General features: G+C 43.0%; 1 protein-coding gene across 1 annotated transcript in view; it reads right to left on the reverse strand.

Annotated features, from left to right (window-relative positions):
* LOC126647016 (neuronal acetylcholine receptor subunit alpha-7-like) overlaps positions 1-17,495 on the reverse strand; it is a 55,403-nt gene extending 37,908 nt beyond the window's left edge. Inside the window, exons 1-2 of the mRNA XM_050328861.1 lie at positions 17,164-17,495; positions 1,221-1,360 (exon numbers count right to left, since the gene is read on the reverse strand). Of these exons, the coding sequence (XP_050184818.1) occupies positions 1,221-1,360; positions 17,164-17,242 (219 nt within the window). The 5' untranslated portion in view covers positions 17,243-17,495. The remainder of the gene's footprint in view (positions 1-1,220; positions 1,361-17,163) is intronic.
* Between the last annotated feature and the right edge of the window lie 849 nt (positions 17,496-18,344).

The following is an 18,344-nucleotide window of genomic DNA, read 5'->3' on the forward strand; positions in this document are numbered from 1 at the left end:
TGAATTGCTTGCTGAAATTTGTTTGAAATTAGCTGCAGGAAATCTCTGCTCTTTCATTCATACAGAGGACTTTGAGAATATTGATCTCCTCTCTCTTCCAGCTCAATGAAGTTGGTAACATTTCAAAACAAAAAGCTGCTTAGCCTGTCTGAGTGGCTGCTGCCTGCCTCCAAGAGCACCACAACTGACTGGACCTGCCACTTGTATGGCATGAGCTGAGGGGTTACACTTTCAGGATCCTGCTTACCTCAACAGGGAGACCACCTGCTGTACTACACATTGTCAGAAAGATTGTGAGAGATTTAAAAGCTTTGAACATTTGAGGCCTCTGTCAAATTGCTTTGCAGCTGCACAAATGTTTCCACATCTCTCTCTCTCTCTGTTCGTCATTCCCTGCATGAGAGTGACAGCATATCAGAAACCAGCCCATAATATGGTTTATGGAAAAGGTAGAATGAAGAAAGGCGGACGTGTGTGTTCACCTGTTTGCGGTGTTGACGGGGGGAAAGGTGGTCAAATTTTTCTCCTGGTTTGTTTTCACCATGTAGATGAAAGAAATCCTGTCTATATATATCATGGTTTATCATAGAGAATCCTCTTCATGATGAAAAAAAGGATTTGGATTATTGTGTTAAAATTTTCCATGGGTCAAATCTCCAATTCTGTAAAAGCATGCTGCAGAGAAGACAATTAGATGTGTGTGCCTCCAGGTTTTGCTTTTATGTATTTCTAAGCTCATCTCAGGGCAGACTCTTTCAACTGCAGTGCATGGTAAAAATACGATGGGAGAAGAGGCCAGTGCCATTATAATGTCTAATGAAAAACTGTAAGTGCAGTGGTGGTAGCTTTGAATGCTCCACATGGTCTTGAGTTATCGCAAACCACATAGCTCTGAGAAGAATGTATCATTAATAATTTGTAGTAACACATGGCTTCTAATTGATTGAATTCTTTTTTCTGTTTAAAACAAATGGAAAAAAAAATACATAATTAATCTCCTTGCAACACATGTTGTGTCAGAGATGGCTGTGCTTTTAGGAGGATATTCACTCCTCCAAAGTGTCAAAGCTTGTACTCCGGTAAGGAGGATGCTTAGCCCAAGACAGACCGCTTTCATCTCTGATAGCCTGATTAAGAGGAAAAGCATGTCTCCTGGATGAGAGGTCAGATTTGTTATGCTGAATGGGTGACAAAAGAGAAGAGGACAGCAGGTAACTCACCACGTCAATTATCTGCAGCAAAGAAAGCTGGAGCTCAACCACAAGCGGCTGCGAGTCGTTCACTACCGGCCGCTCCAGCCGATTGTAGTTCCTCAGCAGTTCTCTGTACAAGCGTCTCTGGCCTTCACCCTGCTGAGAGACTAGGGGAAAACAAAGAAGGGGGTCTGTCATTCAGGCTGGTCACACCGTCACAACTGTTTGTCTTTTTTCATTGAAAAACCTCTCTTAGTAGCCTTGTAGTTTGAAAGCTGTTCCTAAAAATATCTGCACAGCTTTTCTGCATGTGTGAATGATGGACTCTTAAAAAAATTAACTACTAATACTCTAACTCATCACTAACATTGAGAAACTGCTGAACAAAATTTGAGGCAGTGCCTGAATGTCCTCATTCCTTGGAGTCCCTCTTGCTGATGGTCAGTAAAATTGTGGCTCCAAAACCACCAGAGAATATCCTGGAAGGCAGTCACTGTGCTTTTATTTGCTTGTTCTTATTTCCTAGAGACTGGCTGCTGTAAACCAGCAATGTTATTAACTTAGACATTTACCTAGCAGGTGTAACAGGTATTCTTATTTTACGAGGCTGATTGTATCAGGCCTTTTTGGATGCTCGAGAAACAGTAACAACCCTTCTTAAAACCCCTTTCAGTTTTGTGTAGCAGTCTTTCCAAGCTTTGGAAAGCAGTCTTTCCCTTGGATGTTTTCCTTCTGATGGCAGCACACTTTGTTAACACCTAAGGAGGTGGGGGCATGAAGGCTACAGTATTTGACGGCTGTATACATTGAATTTCTGGTACTACATGCTTAACTCAGTTTCCACTGGGAACAGACTCAACACAGAAGCTGTGATACAAACACCTGAGCATGTTAAAGACTAGCAGAATTTCAGTCTATGCTTAAATTCCAAGATGCTCTTGTTCTCCAGCTCTGGAGTGGGTGTGGAGAGCACCCATCTAATCTGCATGACCAGGTTTCCTTCCACAGCAGCCATAGATGGTGAAGGTTTTGGATGTCTTCCCTTAGGAAGGCAAGCAGATTGCTGCAACACACTCCTCAGGACCCAGGTTCCCCCCAGACTGTGCAGGTGTTGGTGCTATGGCTAGTAGCAGCCTGAGCTCTACCTAAGAGCTGCAAATAGCAGAATGAGGGTCATGGACTGCAGGTTCCCTGCAGTCAAACCAGTCCTGTCAGCATGAATGCTTATTCCCTGAACTGTACAAACTCAACCCCTGGCAGAGAATCTGCACTCTAAATCATTATTACTTTGGACTGAAGCATTTTTTATTCACTGCAGCTCCCAGTCTCTGTGTGTGACTTTTTTTAACTCTTGAGCAAAGCTTCACACACTAAGAACAGGACTTGTCTAACAGAGGTTACAATGATTATCTTCTTGATGGTGAAAACAAAACATAACAACCACTTCTGCCATTCCCAGACTCTTACTGTGCTCACCAAAGCTTGCAAGACTGAAACAAGCTGCCCTCCAACACAGCAGTCATGCCTTTTAAAGCTAATAATAAATTCAATTTAAAAAACACTTCATAAGTCTGTTTAACTTCTGTTCTCCTCAGTTTTCCTGATACTCAAGGGAGCTTTGTGGCTGTCTAGCATGGCAGTGCTTCGTAAACAAGGAAGAAGAGGATTTTTGTTTACTTTGGTAAGTTACACCAACACATCAGCTTCCTGGGCCCTCTCTCCTCTTTTGTAATTCACTACATGATCATGGGCATCCAGAGGAGCAGGTGATGTAAGCACTGTCTCAAGAGCACTTGCTGGCACATCAGTATTGCACGCTGTTTTCACCAATGGCAAAGACAAGCTCTGGGCACAGTATCTCTCCTTCAGCCCCTTAAGTAAGCCCCCCTCCTTACTTAAATAGGGACTTAATTACTCTGTTATTACCTTAGTACTTTTCCAGTGCCTCAGCAGGCCTGGACTCCCTTATAACAGCTGTCTGGGGAAAAGAAACCCGTGAAAATCACCACACATTGTTCTCGGAAGAGAGACTCTGTGCTTGGAGCAAATTTGATGTCCTTTCACTCACGTACCCACCCATGTTCCTATGCTTTAGGGAAGAAATGTCTTCCTGAACTATTGCTCTCATCTTCAGTACTTACATAATATGTGCATTTAACCTTCCTTTTAAACCAGCTGTCTCAGCTTTTACAAGGGAAAAGTGCCCTTCACCACTCTCTGGACTCAACTGGGCTGCTGGAGTGCCCTGGTACTGTCGCTGTCATGGTGCATTGAAGCAGCCTGCCAAGGGAGGTCTGACTTGGAGAAATCTGTGCATAACCCTTTGCTGCATGCTTTGGAAAGCTGTCTTAGCACTGTGTGCTCCACCCATGCTGAAGCCAGGCCCCTTTTCCTGTTGTACTTTGTGAGATGAAGTAGCCCAGAACTGACCCTGGTTTTCCATCCTTTCTTCAACTCTCCCCTCTCTAATGTGATCTTAATACTTTTAAATCTCTTGTATGCAGAATTGTTAACGTTGTCTTAGCTGATCTATTCTAAGCCTGCTGAATTGGCATTGGTGACCACATATTTGTGTGCTGTATGGTTTTGCTTACAAAATGACATAGATTCAGAAGCAGTGGAGCCCTGGGGTGTCCTGGCAAATAGCCACAGCAGCTGTTGGTACCACAAAGACCTGGCTTGTCTAATCACTGCCATCTCTGTGCTACAGCTGCTTTGGAGAAGGAACTGAGGTGGATGTCTATTGTATGTTCATAGACTTTGACTTTAAACTGCAATCCTCAAATACTTAATGTTTCATACTCCAGAGAGATTTCTGTTTTTTTCCCCCTATAATGCTTGTGCTAATGCATTGTGACACGACATCTCTGTGTGCTAAATGGAGTGTTTGCTGGTGATGGGGAAGTCTGAATCTCTCAGGAGTTGTGGTAGAATAAGCTTTACCACTGACTACCCCTTAGTCACAGGAATTTAACCAAAAGCAGTGGCACTGTTTTATTTTTTAAGGCTAGAAGATGGATGCCAATATTTAGGGTTACCAAATCAGTCTCCCAAAAACAACGCCAGGCTTACTTGCCTATGTATGTTACTGGTAAGTAACTGGCAAAGGGGATGATGCTTTCTAGATAAAGGATCTTTGAGCAACAGAGAGCCTTTGAGTCCCACTGCCTTAGACAGTGTCCCCCCCGTTTATGAAATACCTTTGAAGCAGTAGGAAAACACAGAATCTCATTAAAACATGAGGGAAAAGCAGTGTATGATGTTCACCTCAAGTTTGGCAAGACTTTTGACACCATGTCCTAGAAATCCTCATAGATGTTTGTCTATGCCTCACAAGGCTCAGTGTGCGAAGAGTGAGTGGTACAGAAAAGTGGTTGAACTGTAAGGGTCAGAGGGTTGTAGGCAGCAGCACAGAGTTCAGCTGAAGGCCAGGCAGTGGTAGAGTACTCCAAAGGTGGATACTGGGGCCTATGCTGTTTAACATCGTTATGAATAAAGGGACAGTGCACCCTCAGCAACTTTTCAGATGGCACGAAACTGGAAGGAGGGGCTGATACAGCACATTGTTTTGCTGCCACTCAGAAGTATCTTTAAGAACTGGAGAAATGGCTGACAGGAACCTCAAGAATTTCAATGAAATGAAGTGTAAAGTCCTGCACCTGAGGAGGAGTAAAACCAGCAATACCAGAATATGATGGGGGCTCAGTGGTTGCCAAGTAGGTTAGCAGAAAAGCCCTGAGGAACCTTACAGATACCAAGGTGACCATAAGCCAGCAATGTATCCTTGTAGCAAAGGTCACCCGCATCCTGAATTGCAACAGGAAGAGCAACACAAGGAAGTAAAGAGAAGCGATCCTTCCTCTCTGCTCAGCACTGGTGAGAAACACTTGGAGTGCGGGGCTCAGTGCTGGGCTCATCAGTACAAACAAGACACAGAATTACTAGGCAAAGGACTGGATTGTGTCTCAAGATTTATTCTCTCTGTAACCTGAAATGGCTCCCTAAACTGCTCCTGGAGTTTGCAGGCAACTGGGAGGCACAAGGCAACCAATCCCCTGACGGTTCTGTGAAGAGCTCTATGGGAAACAGTTATTCATGGAGCACATTAAGCTTTTAAATACCTCTCTGAATTCCTTCCCGTGCTTCTGCATGTGCAAAGAAGTCTGCAAGAAGCCCACTGACGGAATGACATGACCTATAAGCTGTTACCAGTCTTTTGGGGATGCATGCTACAGTTGCATTTCATCTTTCTTGCTAGGATGCAGTTGCTTGGAATTGTACAGCGAGGGAACCTGCACGAGGCTCTGGCCAGACTACCCATATGGCACCCCCAGGAAGTACAGATGCTCTCCTTTCTTGGGAGCTGGGCTGTCACGCCTGGTCTTGGCTGGTCGATCCTCCTGCCTTGCTTTGCATGCCAAGGTCCCTGAGCTGCAAGGCAAGAGTCCAGCCCTTCCAGTTCCCCAGGCCGGTTCACGAAGTGGTCATCTGCTTGACTGAGAATGCCTGGTGCCGGACACATTCTGGCTTGCTGTGCACAGTAAAGAATAAATTGTGAAATGCTAAAAAGAGGGTAGGTGGAACACCACGGATTTTCACTAGGTTTTCAGCAATGGTGCCTCTGTTTCTCAACAATTCCACCTCTGTTTCATAGTGTTCCCTGCTACTCTTTTCATAATCTTTCAACGTTTTCATGGAGGGCAGCTGCTAGTTGTTTTTCTAGGTGTTGCTCTTTTTTTTTTTTTTGGCAGAGATCTGGGCCTTACACATAAGTTATTACTTTAATCATACAAGTTTATTGGTACCTAAAGGACCTGTGGTTTTCAGGCGAAATATCATATTCTTCCTCTGTCAGTTTATATTAATACTTATGCAGGATTACATGCCTCTGAATTAAAAATTGACTCTGTTTTTTTTTTTCCCTTCTCAAAAACAGTTCTACAATAATTTTCATACGCAATCCTTTTCCAGAACATAGTAAGTTACAATCAACAGCATATTCCTGGTCCATCACATTGTTGCTTTTAAATCTTTTGTCCCCCAGTACTTCATAAAAGGTGTAAACTGCAGTGATACTGTGGTTGTGGCATTTATTCACTCCCCCTGTACCTTCTGGAGGTATTTCACTGCATCTATGTCACTTTTTTTCTCTCTGCATTGTTACTTTGAAACAATTCCTTTGTTTGTTTTACAGTTTTCTAAAAGAAATTGAGTGAAGTTCTGGCCTTTCTTAAAAAAATCCAGTGTCATTATACTGTGAGGTACTGTTATATTTTGTTATGTAATGATTGTATATAAATCTGTCATAATTTGAATACTTACAGAGAAAAAAATCCATTAAAACCTATGGGTACCAGAGCTAAATCCCAGAACTTCCAACTATTTTCCTAACAACCTTCAGACTTCTCTGCCACAGCTCCTCTTCTGTTATTTATTTTCTTTTTAGTTTGTCACTGTACTGTTACAGGGATTTTTAGCTATTGCCTTCAGGATCCAAATAGAATGATCACGGGAAGACATACATACAGACGTCACACGTACTTATGAATTATGGGGGAAGTAGTTTCAGAAAAAAACCAGGTTGTTTCACAGACAACTTCGATGGTATAAAGAATTGCAATGGCAACAGCACTTACAAAATGTGACATGTACTAATGATTCGGTAGCTATAAAAAACACCTTATTTTGAATATTTTGCAGATTTTTGAGAAAGTAAAGCATGCCACTGCCACATGTCATTTAATCCCCAGAGACACAGATGTGTCCCATCTGCTTTTGTTCTCATGTGCAGCACTGTTACTTTTATCTGTGGCTGCAAATGCATTATTCCTTTCAATGCCCTTTGATTTAAAATGCATGCCATCACGCCTTGGGGGGAAGAGTGCTCACACAAGAAACAATGGAATCACATCAGCTACCTCCACCCTGTGAGTGTCAGTGTCTCTGTGTGTGTGTTTGCGTGTTGTGTATTTGAATATCTCTCTCATTTTAAACCTCTTTTTAATCCACTTCCCTTCTGGGTAATCTTTGACTCTAATCTTCGTTTCTTGCTATGCAGATTGTTTCTGCATCTTAAACACAAAACTCATTAGATATCCAGAGGAATGTGAGAAAAGTCATGATTTCCTAGGAAAAAAGGACCTAATATTCCTGAAACTGGTCATTTCTGTTCTTTCATAGAAGAAAAAGAGCTCCCAGCAGCGATGGGTATTAAAAAGGTGTGCTAGGAAAGGTTTCATCTCAAAGACTCCAGCTACTTGACAACATGCTAAAATAGAGAATATAGACCACTATATAATGAAAGGATGGGATTATATTTTTGGTCCTACTGGTTTGATGTATATGTTTTAAAGGTTGAGATATGTGTATAAGATAGAGAGACACAAACTAAGGTGTTAACAGTGGGATATCTCTCCAGTGTATTATAGTTATCTAAACTGCCTCATTACTCCAGGTCAGAAGCACAAATTGCTACAGCCAGAAAAAGAAAAAAACGTGGGTTTATTGTAATGGTAGTTTACATTAGCTCTGTGCAATATAACTGTAATTACTACATCACAGATGCAGAGGGAGCACGGGAGGAGGAAGCTGGAACAGTGATGAAGAGAGAAACTCCCTTTGCAGAGTGCTGTCTAAAGGTGACTCTTGTCAGCCATCCTGGAATTTGTGGAGAGGAGCAACAGTGGAAACCAAAAGAAAGAGACATGTGACATATGAAAGAACCATATGACAAAAGTGAGATACCAGTGATATGGTCATCAGTGTACTGGAGAGGGCTTCTGGATTCCCTGCTCCCACTGTCTCGCAGAGCATTGTGTCACATCCCTTCTCCTCTACAAGTTTGAGCACCTAAACCAGTAAACCAAGGGAAAGGCCTTCTTGGGAAAGCACTACGAAGTCCAACAGCCCATTGCCATCAATGAGGCAGCTATGGCAATATGCAAAGCACTCACAGATGGCTCTGAAAGGGTTAAGTCAATCTGCACCTCCCCATCAAAACCCCACTCTAGGCATGTGGAAAGCTCAGATCTGGAAAAGCTATAAGTGAATTGACAGGTGCAATAATGACTTTTGTGGAAACTGGTAGGCAAGTCTGATTAAGGATGAGAAGACAACGGGTAGGAAGAATTCTTTTTTGCCTAAACCCAGTGCAGACAATAGCAGTGATAGAGCCTGCAATGATGTTGTGGTTTAACCTCAGACTGCGACTGAGTACCATGCTGCTGCTTGCTCACAGCCTCCCTTTCCCCATTGGGATGGAGAGGAGAATTAGAAAAAAAAAACAAAATCGTAATAATAACAATAATGAAAAATATTAATAATAGTAATGAAAAAGGGAGACAACAAAAAGAGAGAGAAATAAAACACCAGAAAGAGAAGTGACGCACAATACAATTGCTCGCCACCCACTGATCAGTTCCCAGCCTGTCCCCAAGCAGCAATCAGCTCCTTCTGGTCAGTTCCCACCAGTTTATACACTGAGATACATTAACCTGGGAGGAAGAGGGAGAGGAGTCATTTTGTCTCAAGACACGAAGCGAGCAAAGATTCCAAGAGCTTTTCCTTAGTCAAAGCCACGTCTTTATTAGACGAAAAAAGCTTGTTCTTTTTTTTTATAGTTCAAAGCTAAGGGGGGAGTCTTGCTGCTAAGCCATTGTCTCACTGTGTTGTAACATTAATGGTGGTAATATTGTTTAACTTCTCTGGGTGATGCAGAGGACAGGCTGGAGTGGGAATGATACAGACAGTAATATTGTGAAAATGAATGGCCCTGTTGTGCTTAAAGATGTTGCAGTGATTCTTTCCCTTTTTCCTTCTGCAGTGCTCATCAGCTGGTTATGATCCCAGAGACTGCTAGTATCCTGAACAATGGCCTTTTCCTTGCCAGTCTACCACCTGTACTTGCACAGCAGAGCAGTGAAGGCACCGAGAATGCAGCACACAATGCTAGAGATGTCTCTTCCTGCCTTTTTCCCTCATCACTAAAGCCTCAGCTGTTGGCCACGAACAAACCCAGTGAGCTTCGCTGGCCGCAAGGCAAAGGCAAGGCACAAATGCCCAAAGTGAAGGTGGATCTCAGAATGAGAAGGGAGTTCCAAGTTTGTCTTTACAATATCAGAAAACCTGGATGACTTCAAACACGGTGATAGAGCCCTGCGAAAGGGGTCAGGGTTAGCCTGATGAAAATTTTGACTGCGCCGTGAATGGTTGCTAAATTGTTCAGGGCTTAGTACATGAACTGGGAAATGAGGAGATACACTTTCCTAAATCTGAAATAGTTTCTCACTTGGGAAGCAAAACTTACATAAGACACCCATAGACAAGACTTAGCCCTGTTTTGAGCAGCATCAATAAGCTTTCACTAGGTCAGGCTAAACTTGCTGCCTGTCTATGTGAAAGATGTTGTGCTGCCAATGGGCTGGTGATAGTCTGGAAGTTTTGGCAGCAGAATTAGCTGCTATCAAGGGATTTTTTTCAACAAAAGGAAGTTCGAGGCTTTGATGGTGGAAGTCTTCAAAGACAAAGGGAACTGTAAATAGGGGCATGAAAATTCTTAGCAAGAAGTCTGAATTTATTTCACATTTAAGAGAAAGGCTGCTTATAATACTGTCTTGATGAGTAAATTACTGGCTCTGAGCAAATTAGGCTTGTGAGCAATCAAACAAGGTTTGTGGAGATCTGACACTGGGCACTTGAAATCTTAAGTTCTATGCTTTGTCTGATTCAGCCCAGATTTGCTTATGTGCATATAAAGTGGCTTAGGCATGGTCTGTATCATAAAGTTTACATCTGTTTTGTTGTTGCTTGTTTTTTTTTATTACCCCAGACTGTAAAGGTAATAAGATCTCAGTGACAGCTGAGTGTTGGTTAAACACGATCTGACTTTAGAACACTAGATGCTATTGTCTTTTCCTCAGGTGTAGGGCTCAGGTCCTGGTTTTGTTGGGATCAGTGGAGATATGAAATATTTGTCTCTCCCTGCTGTGCTCTGCCAGGCAAACCTGCACTGGCTGAGTCACTCATGCTGACTAAGAGCAGAAATTAACTACAGTGAGAATGAGGTAATTCCGGACAATGACGATCTGGGGATCATAATTTTGTCTTTCTTTACTTTGTTGATTTAAGGCTTTGGTAACTTAAGTCTAATGCTCCTGCATTCTGTTGGTGCAGACTAAAAATTAAAACAAAACTGGTGCCCCATGAGTCCAGGTGGAGCACGACTGTCATCTTGTGATACATTAGCAGTGCTCCCAGATGGGGGAGGCTTGTTTCTGAGTGAGACCACAACTACCCTGAAAGTCAGAAGGTGACCCTGTGTTGACTGGTCTGCTCTCTTGTATTTCCCAGCACAGACTTCCTGAGCTTGCTAGAGCATTTTGACCCAAAACTGAAATGATTTGCCCAGAGACTTCCTTTGGAGAAGGATGTGTTCTCTCCTCACCCACAGACGTGTTTCCATTAGATCTATCCTTTCTCTACCCTCCCATCCTCTCTTTGACATCAGGCAACACATAAGATCTGATGATGTCAAGAGTGCTGAACTAATTGGGCTGAGATACTGATACAATAAATTTGAATTATAAAGTAAATGGAAACTGGTGACCTTAATATCTTTGCAAACTACATTAAAAGGCTTAGACCTTGAACAAAACACTACTACAGAGAGTATTGCAAGATGGCTGTTTGGTTGTATCAGAAAGATATTTGGTTATATTAGAAAGGTAAATCTTTTGCTTAGAGCTCTTGGAGCTGCCCAGTTGCCTTTTATGAATTGTATGTGAAGCCTGAAAAAGAATGGGTCCAATTTAATGTTGCTGCCCATTTGCCACTTGAAGCAGTGACAACTGCAATTTATCTAACAACTTTTTATTTAAATTTTTATCTCCTCTTCCCATTGTTACAGCTGTTCAGTCTGGATTTCGGTTGCCTTTCTGAAATGACACAATATTAAAGGGAAAGCACTCCATAATTTTTCATGACCTGCTCTGTCGCTTTTGTAGACCCTTCAAAAAAAGCACAAGATGGCTAAGAACTACGAAATGTACTTTCTGCACCATTATATGACCTCGTACTTTTGTTACTGCCCCAAACCTACTGACTCAGAGGTGATGAGTACACCAAGCACCATCCTCCTCTACAGCCAGCCCGTGCTGAACATCAGTGAGACCCACTGCATGACACACAGTTAGATCTGTGTCATAAAGCCTCCCCAGGGCGGCACAAGACATACACCGACCCTGTGGAGTGAGCTGAGTGGAGGCCAACAGGGTGCTGGAGCACAGTGTGGACAATGAGAGCCAAAGAGATACGCCCTTGATCAGCTGGGAGATGAGAAAGCAAGGGGGAGTTCTTTTGGCTGCCTCCAGCTTCCATGAGAAAGGGCACCAGGATGAAGAAGCCAGGCTCCTCTGGAAGGTGCACAGGAACAGCACAGATAAGATAAAGTTGCACGTTGGGGCACTGGCACAGTACTAGGGGAGCCTTTTTTTCTCCCTCAGAGACTCACTATAGCAGATACCAGCTCCCAGACAGACTGCCCAGACAGTAACCTGATAGAGCTGCTCCTGCTCTGAGAAGAAGGGTTGGATGTGGTTACCTCTGGAGGTCCCTTCCAGACAAATTATTCTGCCAGTCCCTGAATCTGTAGAGATCAGACCCTCCCTCACCTCAGCTGACACAGACACATCTCCAACTTACAACTCAATTTTCTCTCTTGGCATGGTGGAGAACTAAGTGACTAGGGAAGCTTTTCCACATAACCACAGCTGAGCTTCAGGGAACACAGTGTACAATCTTTAGTGTACTTTAGGCTGTTTGAGTTCTCAGGGTGAAACAAGACCTCCTCAAGCCTGCCTCTTTCTTCCAAGTCATTTTTCTGCCCAAATCTATGTTGCTGTAAGGACATAAAATGAGGAATATGGCTTCCTCTGCAACATTCTGGAATGCAATGAGTGCTGAAAATATCCATTTCTGAATGGTGATAAGGTTTGCAGACATGTCTTTCAGCACTCTAAAGCAAAGCCGGGACAGAGGCACTTGCACCTCGCTGGTGACATGTATAAGTACTCATGCTGACTAGATGTTCTCTTTCCATTGCAATTTACTGACGTTACTGCAAGCCCCCGGTGGGAAGACTCTTACTCCAAACACATCGTCTGGTTCTAGTCCCAGCCTTCCTACCGGATGCTTTGCTTAATGCAGAAAGTACTTAATAAGCAAAACTATTTCTTCAGGTTGTATTTTCTCAGCAGTGTGTTCTAAAACAGCAATAAACTCCCGTCTGCCTTTTTCACTCCCTAGGATGATACTGACTGCCAGTGCTAGCTCTACCTGTCTCAGTCAGATCTTTATTAGATTATGTAGGATCTCTAGGCAATAGACACCCTCAAACAACCATGCCAAGAGTGATGCAAAGGATTTTGATCTACTTTAGTCACACCCTAAAGCTGGAGAGACTTTATATCTCCCTCCTTGCTTGTCACACACAAATGAAATTGTATATGCTACCATGATCACTAACTCATGTTCTCCTCCACATGTCAACAAACTAGAGAGAGTAAAAAGTATCTTTAGGGCATGAATCCTGTGCCTGGAATGGAAACTTTGGCACTTTGGCTCTGACACCACTAGAAAGTACTCTGAGCTGGAGCAAGGCTGAAGACTCCCAAGGCGCTATCTGGTGTCATTTCAAAGACCAGATGGGTGCTACTTTCTCATGCACTGTATCTGCCTCTGTATCTCTCCCCACATGCACAGTGCTACACCAATAGGTGCATATAACAGCAGGTACTGGTTGTGCCAGGTCTCAGGTTATTTTTCTGGACTTTCCCACTTTTTCCAGTGAGATTTGAGAGAAGTTAACACCCCAAGATTTAGCCCAGATCACTATCAGCAAATGTGCATAGAAATACCTCCAACTTTCCTGGAGCCTGGCGACTTCTCAGAAGCTTGGGCCAGGCTCCACAGTTGCAGCTGTTCCTACAACAATATAGATCAGCCTTAGAGCTGTGCCAGGGAACGCACACAGAAGAGTAGTGACTGAACATGAAGTCTGGTTCACTGAACTGAAAAGTCAACCTCAAGAGGCAAGCATGTGCAGCAAGTTACTGTAGCAGGCAGAAACTCACAGAAAATACAGGTTTACCTAGGACTCTGCCTGCCACCCTTAAATGCACTGACCCATATCAATGGCATTAATGCTCTTGATCAGAGCAGTGTCACCTATAAACACGCTTGTGCCACGACAAGGGCATTCCATCCTGTCTGACTCCACGTGTGTGCAAGGCCTCAGCATGGCCTCAGCATTCAGAGTGAGCAGACCTTGGTGCACGTGCTATTAAATATTATAGTAATGGCAGGGACCTGACACTCATTTCCCATCTCTGCAAGCTGCACATAATGACATTTTTTTTAGCCAATATGGAAGAAAGGACCTACTAGTACATACAAAGGTCTTTCTCATATCTTCTCTTTAAACTTGCATCATCTGCATTGTTATCATTTAAACTGCATCACTCAGTGCATCAACATTGAGAACATGGAGAGCTGAGGTGAATACAAGCTTCAGACCTCTAATTAAAAGAATGAAAGATTCTAAATTATTTCACTTTAACACCTGGTTCTAGTCCAATGACATTTATGAGACGTAAAAGTGCAGCTCCTTCACCAACCACCTAAATTATCAAAGACATTACACTGTACTCTATTAAAGCACAGGAATCCTCATACCTGTTCAGTAGTATCTCTTTGGAGTCAACCAGTTTGTATAACACACCTCACCACAGTTCCATCAGTCCTACACAACTGAGGCCTGAGGTTTAGACTCCGTACACAGGTATTTAAGTAACATCCTTGCTTCTTCCTGCTGCACAGATCTCATCAGTCCAACTAGCACACATTAGAGAAATTGTAGCTTGGCAGCAGAATCTGGCCTTTTGGGGCTTTCTTGCCAATGCTTCTGTTGTTGCAGAAGCGGCACCTGCTTGCATGGAAGTGAACCAAGAAATTTGTGAGGGTTTGCTCTTAGAGATCACCAGTTGTGTTCTGATGTGATCACCAGAGCTCATCTAAATCAGTAAAGCTGTGAGAAAGCATGAAATGAGCGTAGCATAGCAATGCAGCTCTGTATTGTGAGTGAGCCAAAGAAGAGCTGCTTTGCACCAGCTGGGTACACTGAGTCGGGCTGGGTTACTTCATCATTTACATCTTTAATCTGGTTAGCTCACTTGCAGTGCACCCTGGATGTGTGGATTTGTCCCATACAGCTGAGCACTTACATTCCCACCAGACTGCAGAGGAAGGACTCTGTCCTCAGTTTGCCTTTGCCTTTGTTGGGCTTTCCAAAACCATATGGCCAGAATATGACCCTGATGCCAAGCTGTAAAGAGCAAAGAAATTAAGACGTCTGACTATGCTCCGTGTGGCACATGGGCACTGCAGTGATCTCATTTAAATAAAAAAATAAAATGTAAAGAAGTATATAAAAGCACAGTAATTGGAATGCATGGGTTGGCTGGAGTAGCAAAGTGCATGTTTTAACTTCCCTGGATGGTCAAACCCAGCATGTGTCTGTGCCCAGAGCCGAAGGTAGCACTCCTCAGAGAGGAAAGGTGCCCTTGTGGTCACTGCGACATGTTCTTGGAGAACTTCCTTGCAGGGTTGTCTGGACCCTGCCTCTCAGAGTGCACCATGCTCAGAGAAAGGAGCAGGAGTGGGTCTGATCCCTCCCTTCCAATCTTCCTCAGGGTTTTTAAGTCCCTCCACCCAAGGTTGTTACGTAGCTGCTGAGACACACAGGGTCCTTCTATCCTCTGTGCGCTCCTTCAAGAATTCCCCCTGACCTGAAAGGGATGTCTGGCTCTGAGAGATATCATTTGGGATCTAGGGAGGCTAGGGAGAACCAGTTTCCTGATTTTCCATATGGCCCATGTCCAAAGAGAGCACCACTAGCTCCTCAGGAAGGAGGGCTGAATGACCCAACATGAATGACATGACTACCAGAGCTCCTAGCAGTGCTGCAAGCTGAAGTCAGGTTGAAGCAGAAAGTTGCAGAAAGAACTGCAAAAAAATGGTCGAGTTCTTCATGTGTTGTTTTTGGTTGGTTTTTACCTACTTCTTGTCTCAACTTTCCCATTGAACAGCCTTACAGGAGTTTTCAGTAGCTGATGAATTATTATGAACTCTCTTGAAACAACTCAGCACTACATGAGAGTGATGTTAGTTATGATATATTTGCTGTGACTTCCATGTCAGTGTACTAGGAAATCCTGCAGAAGCTCATTTGGAGTTAGTGTTAAAACACTGATAACAAGCTAAGATCATCTTGACTTTTTTCTCTTCTGCCCCAACTACTCAGTTCCCAGGTCTTTTCTTTTTTCCTTTTCGTTCCTTTTTTTTTTTTTTTAAGTTAAAAGAAAAAAAATCCACAAAGCAGAGGTCAAAATAGAGGCCAGCTTAATCAGGAATTCATTTTATTCTGCTTTAGCAGTTGTCTGTAAAATTGCATACTTGTAAACTGTTGGCAAAAGCATCTAACAAAAAATCCTCTGTATTATTTATAAAAGCAGTTTGCCTTCATGTGCTGCTCAGAGAAACCAAGCATCCCCCCTGATGAATTAGTGATTACAAAATATTTAAAAGGCAGTATTTACACGATACATAACTTCTCAATTATAACTAGCTGCAATCACCTGCCTGTTAATTCAGCTTCTCAGGTAGCCCAGAAGTGTCTTAAGGATAGTAAGGTTCTTAATTCAGCAAGGTGAGGTAATATTTTTCTGAAATATCATTGCTACATTAGGCAGCTGAAATGTGGATCTGTAATAATGAAATGCACAGATGTTTTGCAGATTGAACTAATGAGGAATTATCTGTGTGGCATGACAGTGCGACACCACACATATGTAAGTTTCCTGTGCCCCTGCACTTCTGAAATAGGTGGACCACTTTCTCTGCTCTAAAAAGACAATCCTGCTTTATGCATAAATTGTGAGAAACATGACATGGTCCTTCACACTTGGAATACTCAGTCTTGGGACTTACAGTTGCTGCAGACTTGTGTTGTTTCAGCTGTAAGGGAGCAATAAAAGCACATTTTGTGTAGAACACTGAACACCTTTCAAGACTGTGGTTATTTCAACTTTCTCACATAAAAAACACTTTATTGCTAGCCTTGCAATCCTCCATGTTTTGGAATAATCATACAGTTCCTATTTTTGTTTGTACCATGCTGAAACTTCAAAAGACAGCTCGGTCAGAAGTGACACCTTAGACTACAGAAGTCCATTATTATTTTTATTAGATGTTTCCAACTTCTTATATCCATCACTGTGTGAAAGGTTTCTTACTAAACATACTAAAAGTGTGCTTAATAAAAACAAATCAAAATACTAAATTTATGTATTTATAGGAATATAAATCTTCCAAAATGATGCACACAAAGTAAACATTTAAAAATTTTCTTCTGGTCATTTTTTCTTTGTAGAACACCATTTCACCCTCACACCTACAGGGTTATTACAGTCATCCTGCCCAACATGAAGTTATAATTTCCCGTTCTCAAAAAAGACATGGGTGGTTTGTGGGTTTTTTTTGAAAAAGAAAGAATATATTTCTTTTAAAACATTTCAATCAGTTTCTTAAGGTTAAAAGTACTCATATTTAATTTAAAAACCAACCAACCAAACAAAACCACAAAAAGACCTAAGCAAAACCCCACACCTTCTCCTTCTTAAAAAATGTGCCCAGCACTGTAAGGTCCACAAACTTACCCAAAATGATTATAAAACTCAGTTAGACCAGTACAGAACTCTAACAAAGTTCAAAATACAAGCAGATACAAATCCTTCTGAGAACAAGAGTTGAGGTAGGAAAAAAAAAATATATAGGAAAAAAATATAAACAACAACAGCAAACAAAACAAACCACAACAACAAGAAGTAAAACACTGGACAACCAGAGATTAGCTTACCTTTAAAGAAAGAGAGGAACAAGGATGACCAGAGATATAGTGCAGAATAAACAAATCCCAAGCACTTTTCTGCCAGCATTGTCAAAATAGGCTGGCTATCCTTCCTGAGCAGAGGGTGAAAGAGGATGAGGTCTTGGAGACAGCCTGCAATGACTGATGGATTTGGCAATTACAGTAATAAGGCATCAAACCAGTTTCCCACCAGGGGAGAGAAGTGCATTTGCTCATGTGCTTCTCCAGTCCCCAGGAGCCAGATCGGCTGAGTGCTTGGTCACTAAATCCACACAAAAAGGTTACATTCCTTTGGACTCACACTGCCAGACACACGGACTCTTTCCCTGGCCAGGAGCAAATGCTATTGATCCCTGCACACAGCTGTGCATGTACTGCAAGAAGGGGGAGTGTGCTGCCTCGGAGATGCTTTTCACATCCCCACAGATTGTACCTAACTCGAGACAGCACGTCTGCAGTGCTTCCAGTGCTTGCACTCGAGTGCCTCTAGAGCTGTTTCCCAGAGAAATGAGTTTGTGTCCCTCTCTGCTCTCTCCCAGCTGCCAGGGCAACTGGCAGCAAGTACCTGTGGCACGGACCCTCTGCCACACACCTGCCCTTTCTGCCAGCAGAGGTGGCTGGGGAGATTCAACCTTGCAAAAGGTTGGAAAGACGAAAACAGCCAGTCTCCTGTCCTTTTTGATGCACCTCTTCCTGCAATCACTTCCACCAGCTGTAGGGAACTACTCTCAGTGACCTCTTCCTCAGCTGCCCACTGCTACTGGCTCCCCCCTGTAGGATTTCCCACACACCCTGGCTCCCCTTCATCCTCAATCCCCACAATTTTATTCTCTAGCCAAGAAAATGCAAGGAAAGGCAAAGGCTTGAATAAATTATATTCATTATTTGGGGCTTTCTTTTCTACTTTAAGTGCTCTGCACACAAACTCTCTTCTCTTTCCCTGCAAACGGGCATGATATGCACTTCCCTTGTTAAACTTCTGCAGCTCCTACCTTGACAGGGAGCAGCACCAAGTCCTGACTCCAGCCAGAAGGAGGGATTTGGGTGCTGCTGTAGCAAGGTCGTACTGGGCGGTGCAGACTGGTAGGAGAGTAGGGCCCTGCGATAAGAGGCACAGGAGGAGGAGGACAGGCCTGCAGGGATGAGCACTGGGGCACTGGCTGGTCTGG

This window comes from Myiozetetes cayanensis, unplaced genomic scaffold (genome assembly GCF_022539395.1).
Source record: "Myiozetetes cayanensis isolate MyiCay16 unplaced genomic scaffold, myiCay2020 scf4, whole genome shotgun sequence".
NCBI classification, from domain to species: domain Eukaryota; kingdom Metazoa; phylum Chordata; class Aves; order Passeriformes; family Tyrannidae; genus Myiozetetes; species Myiozetetes cayanensis.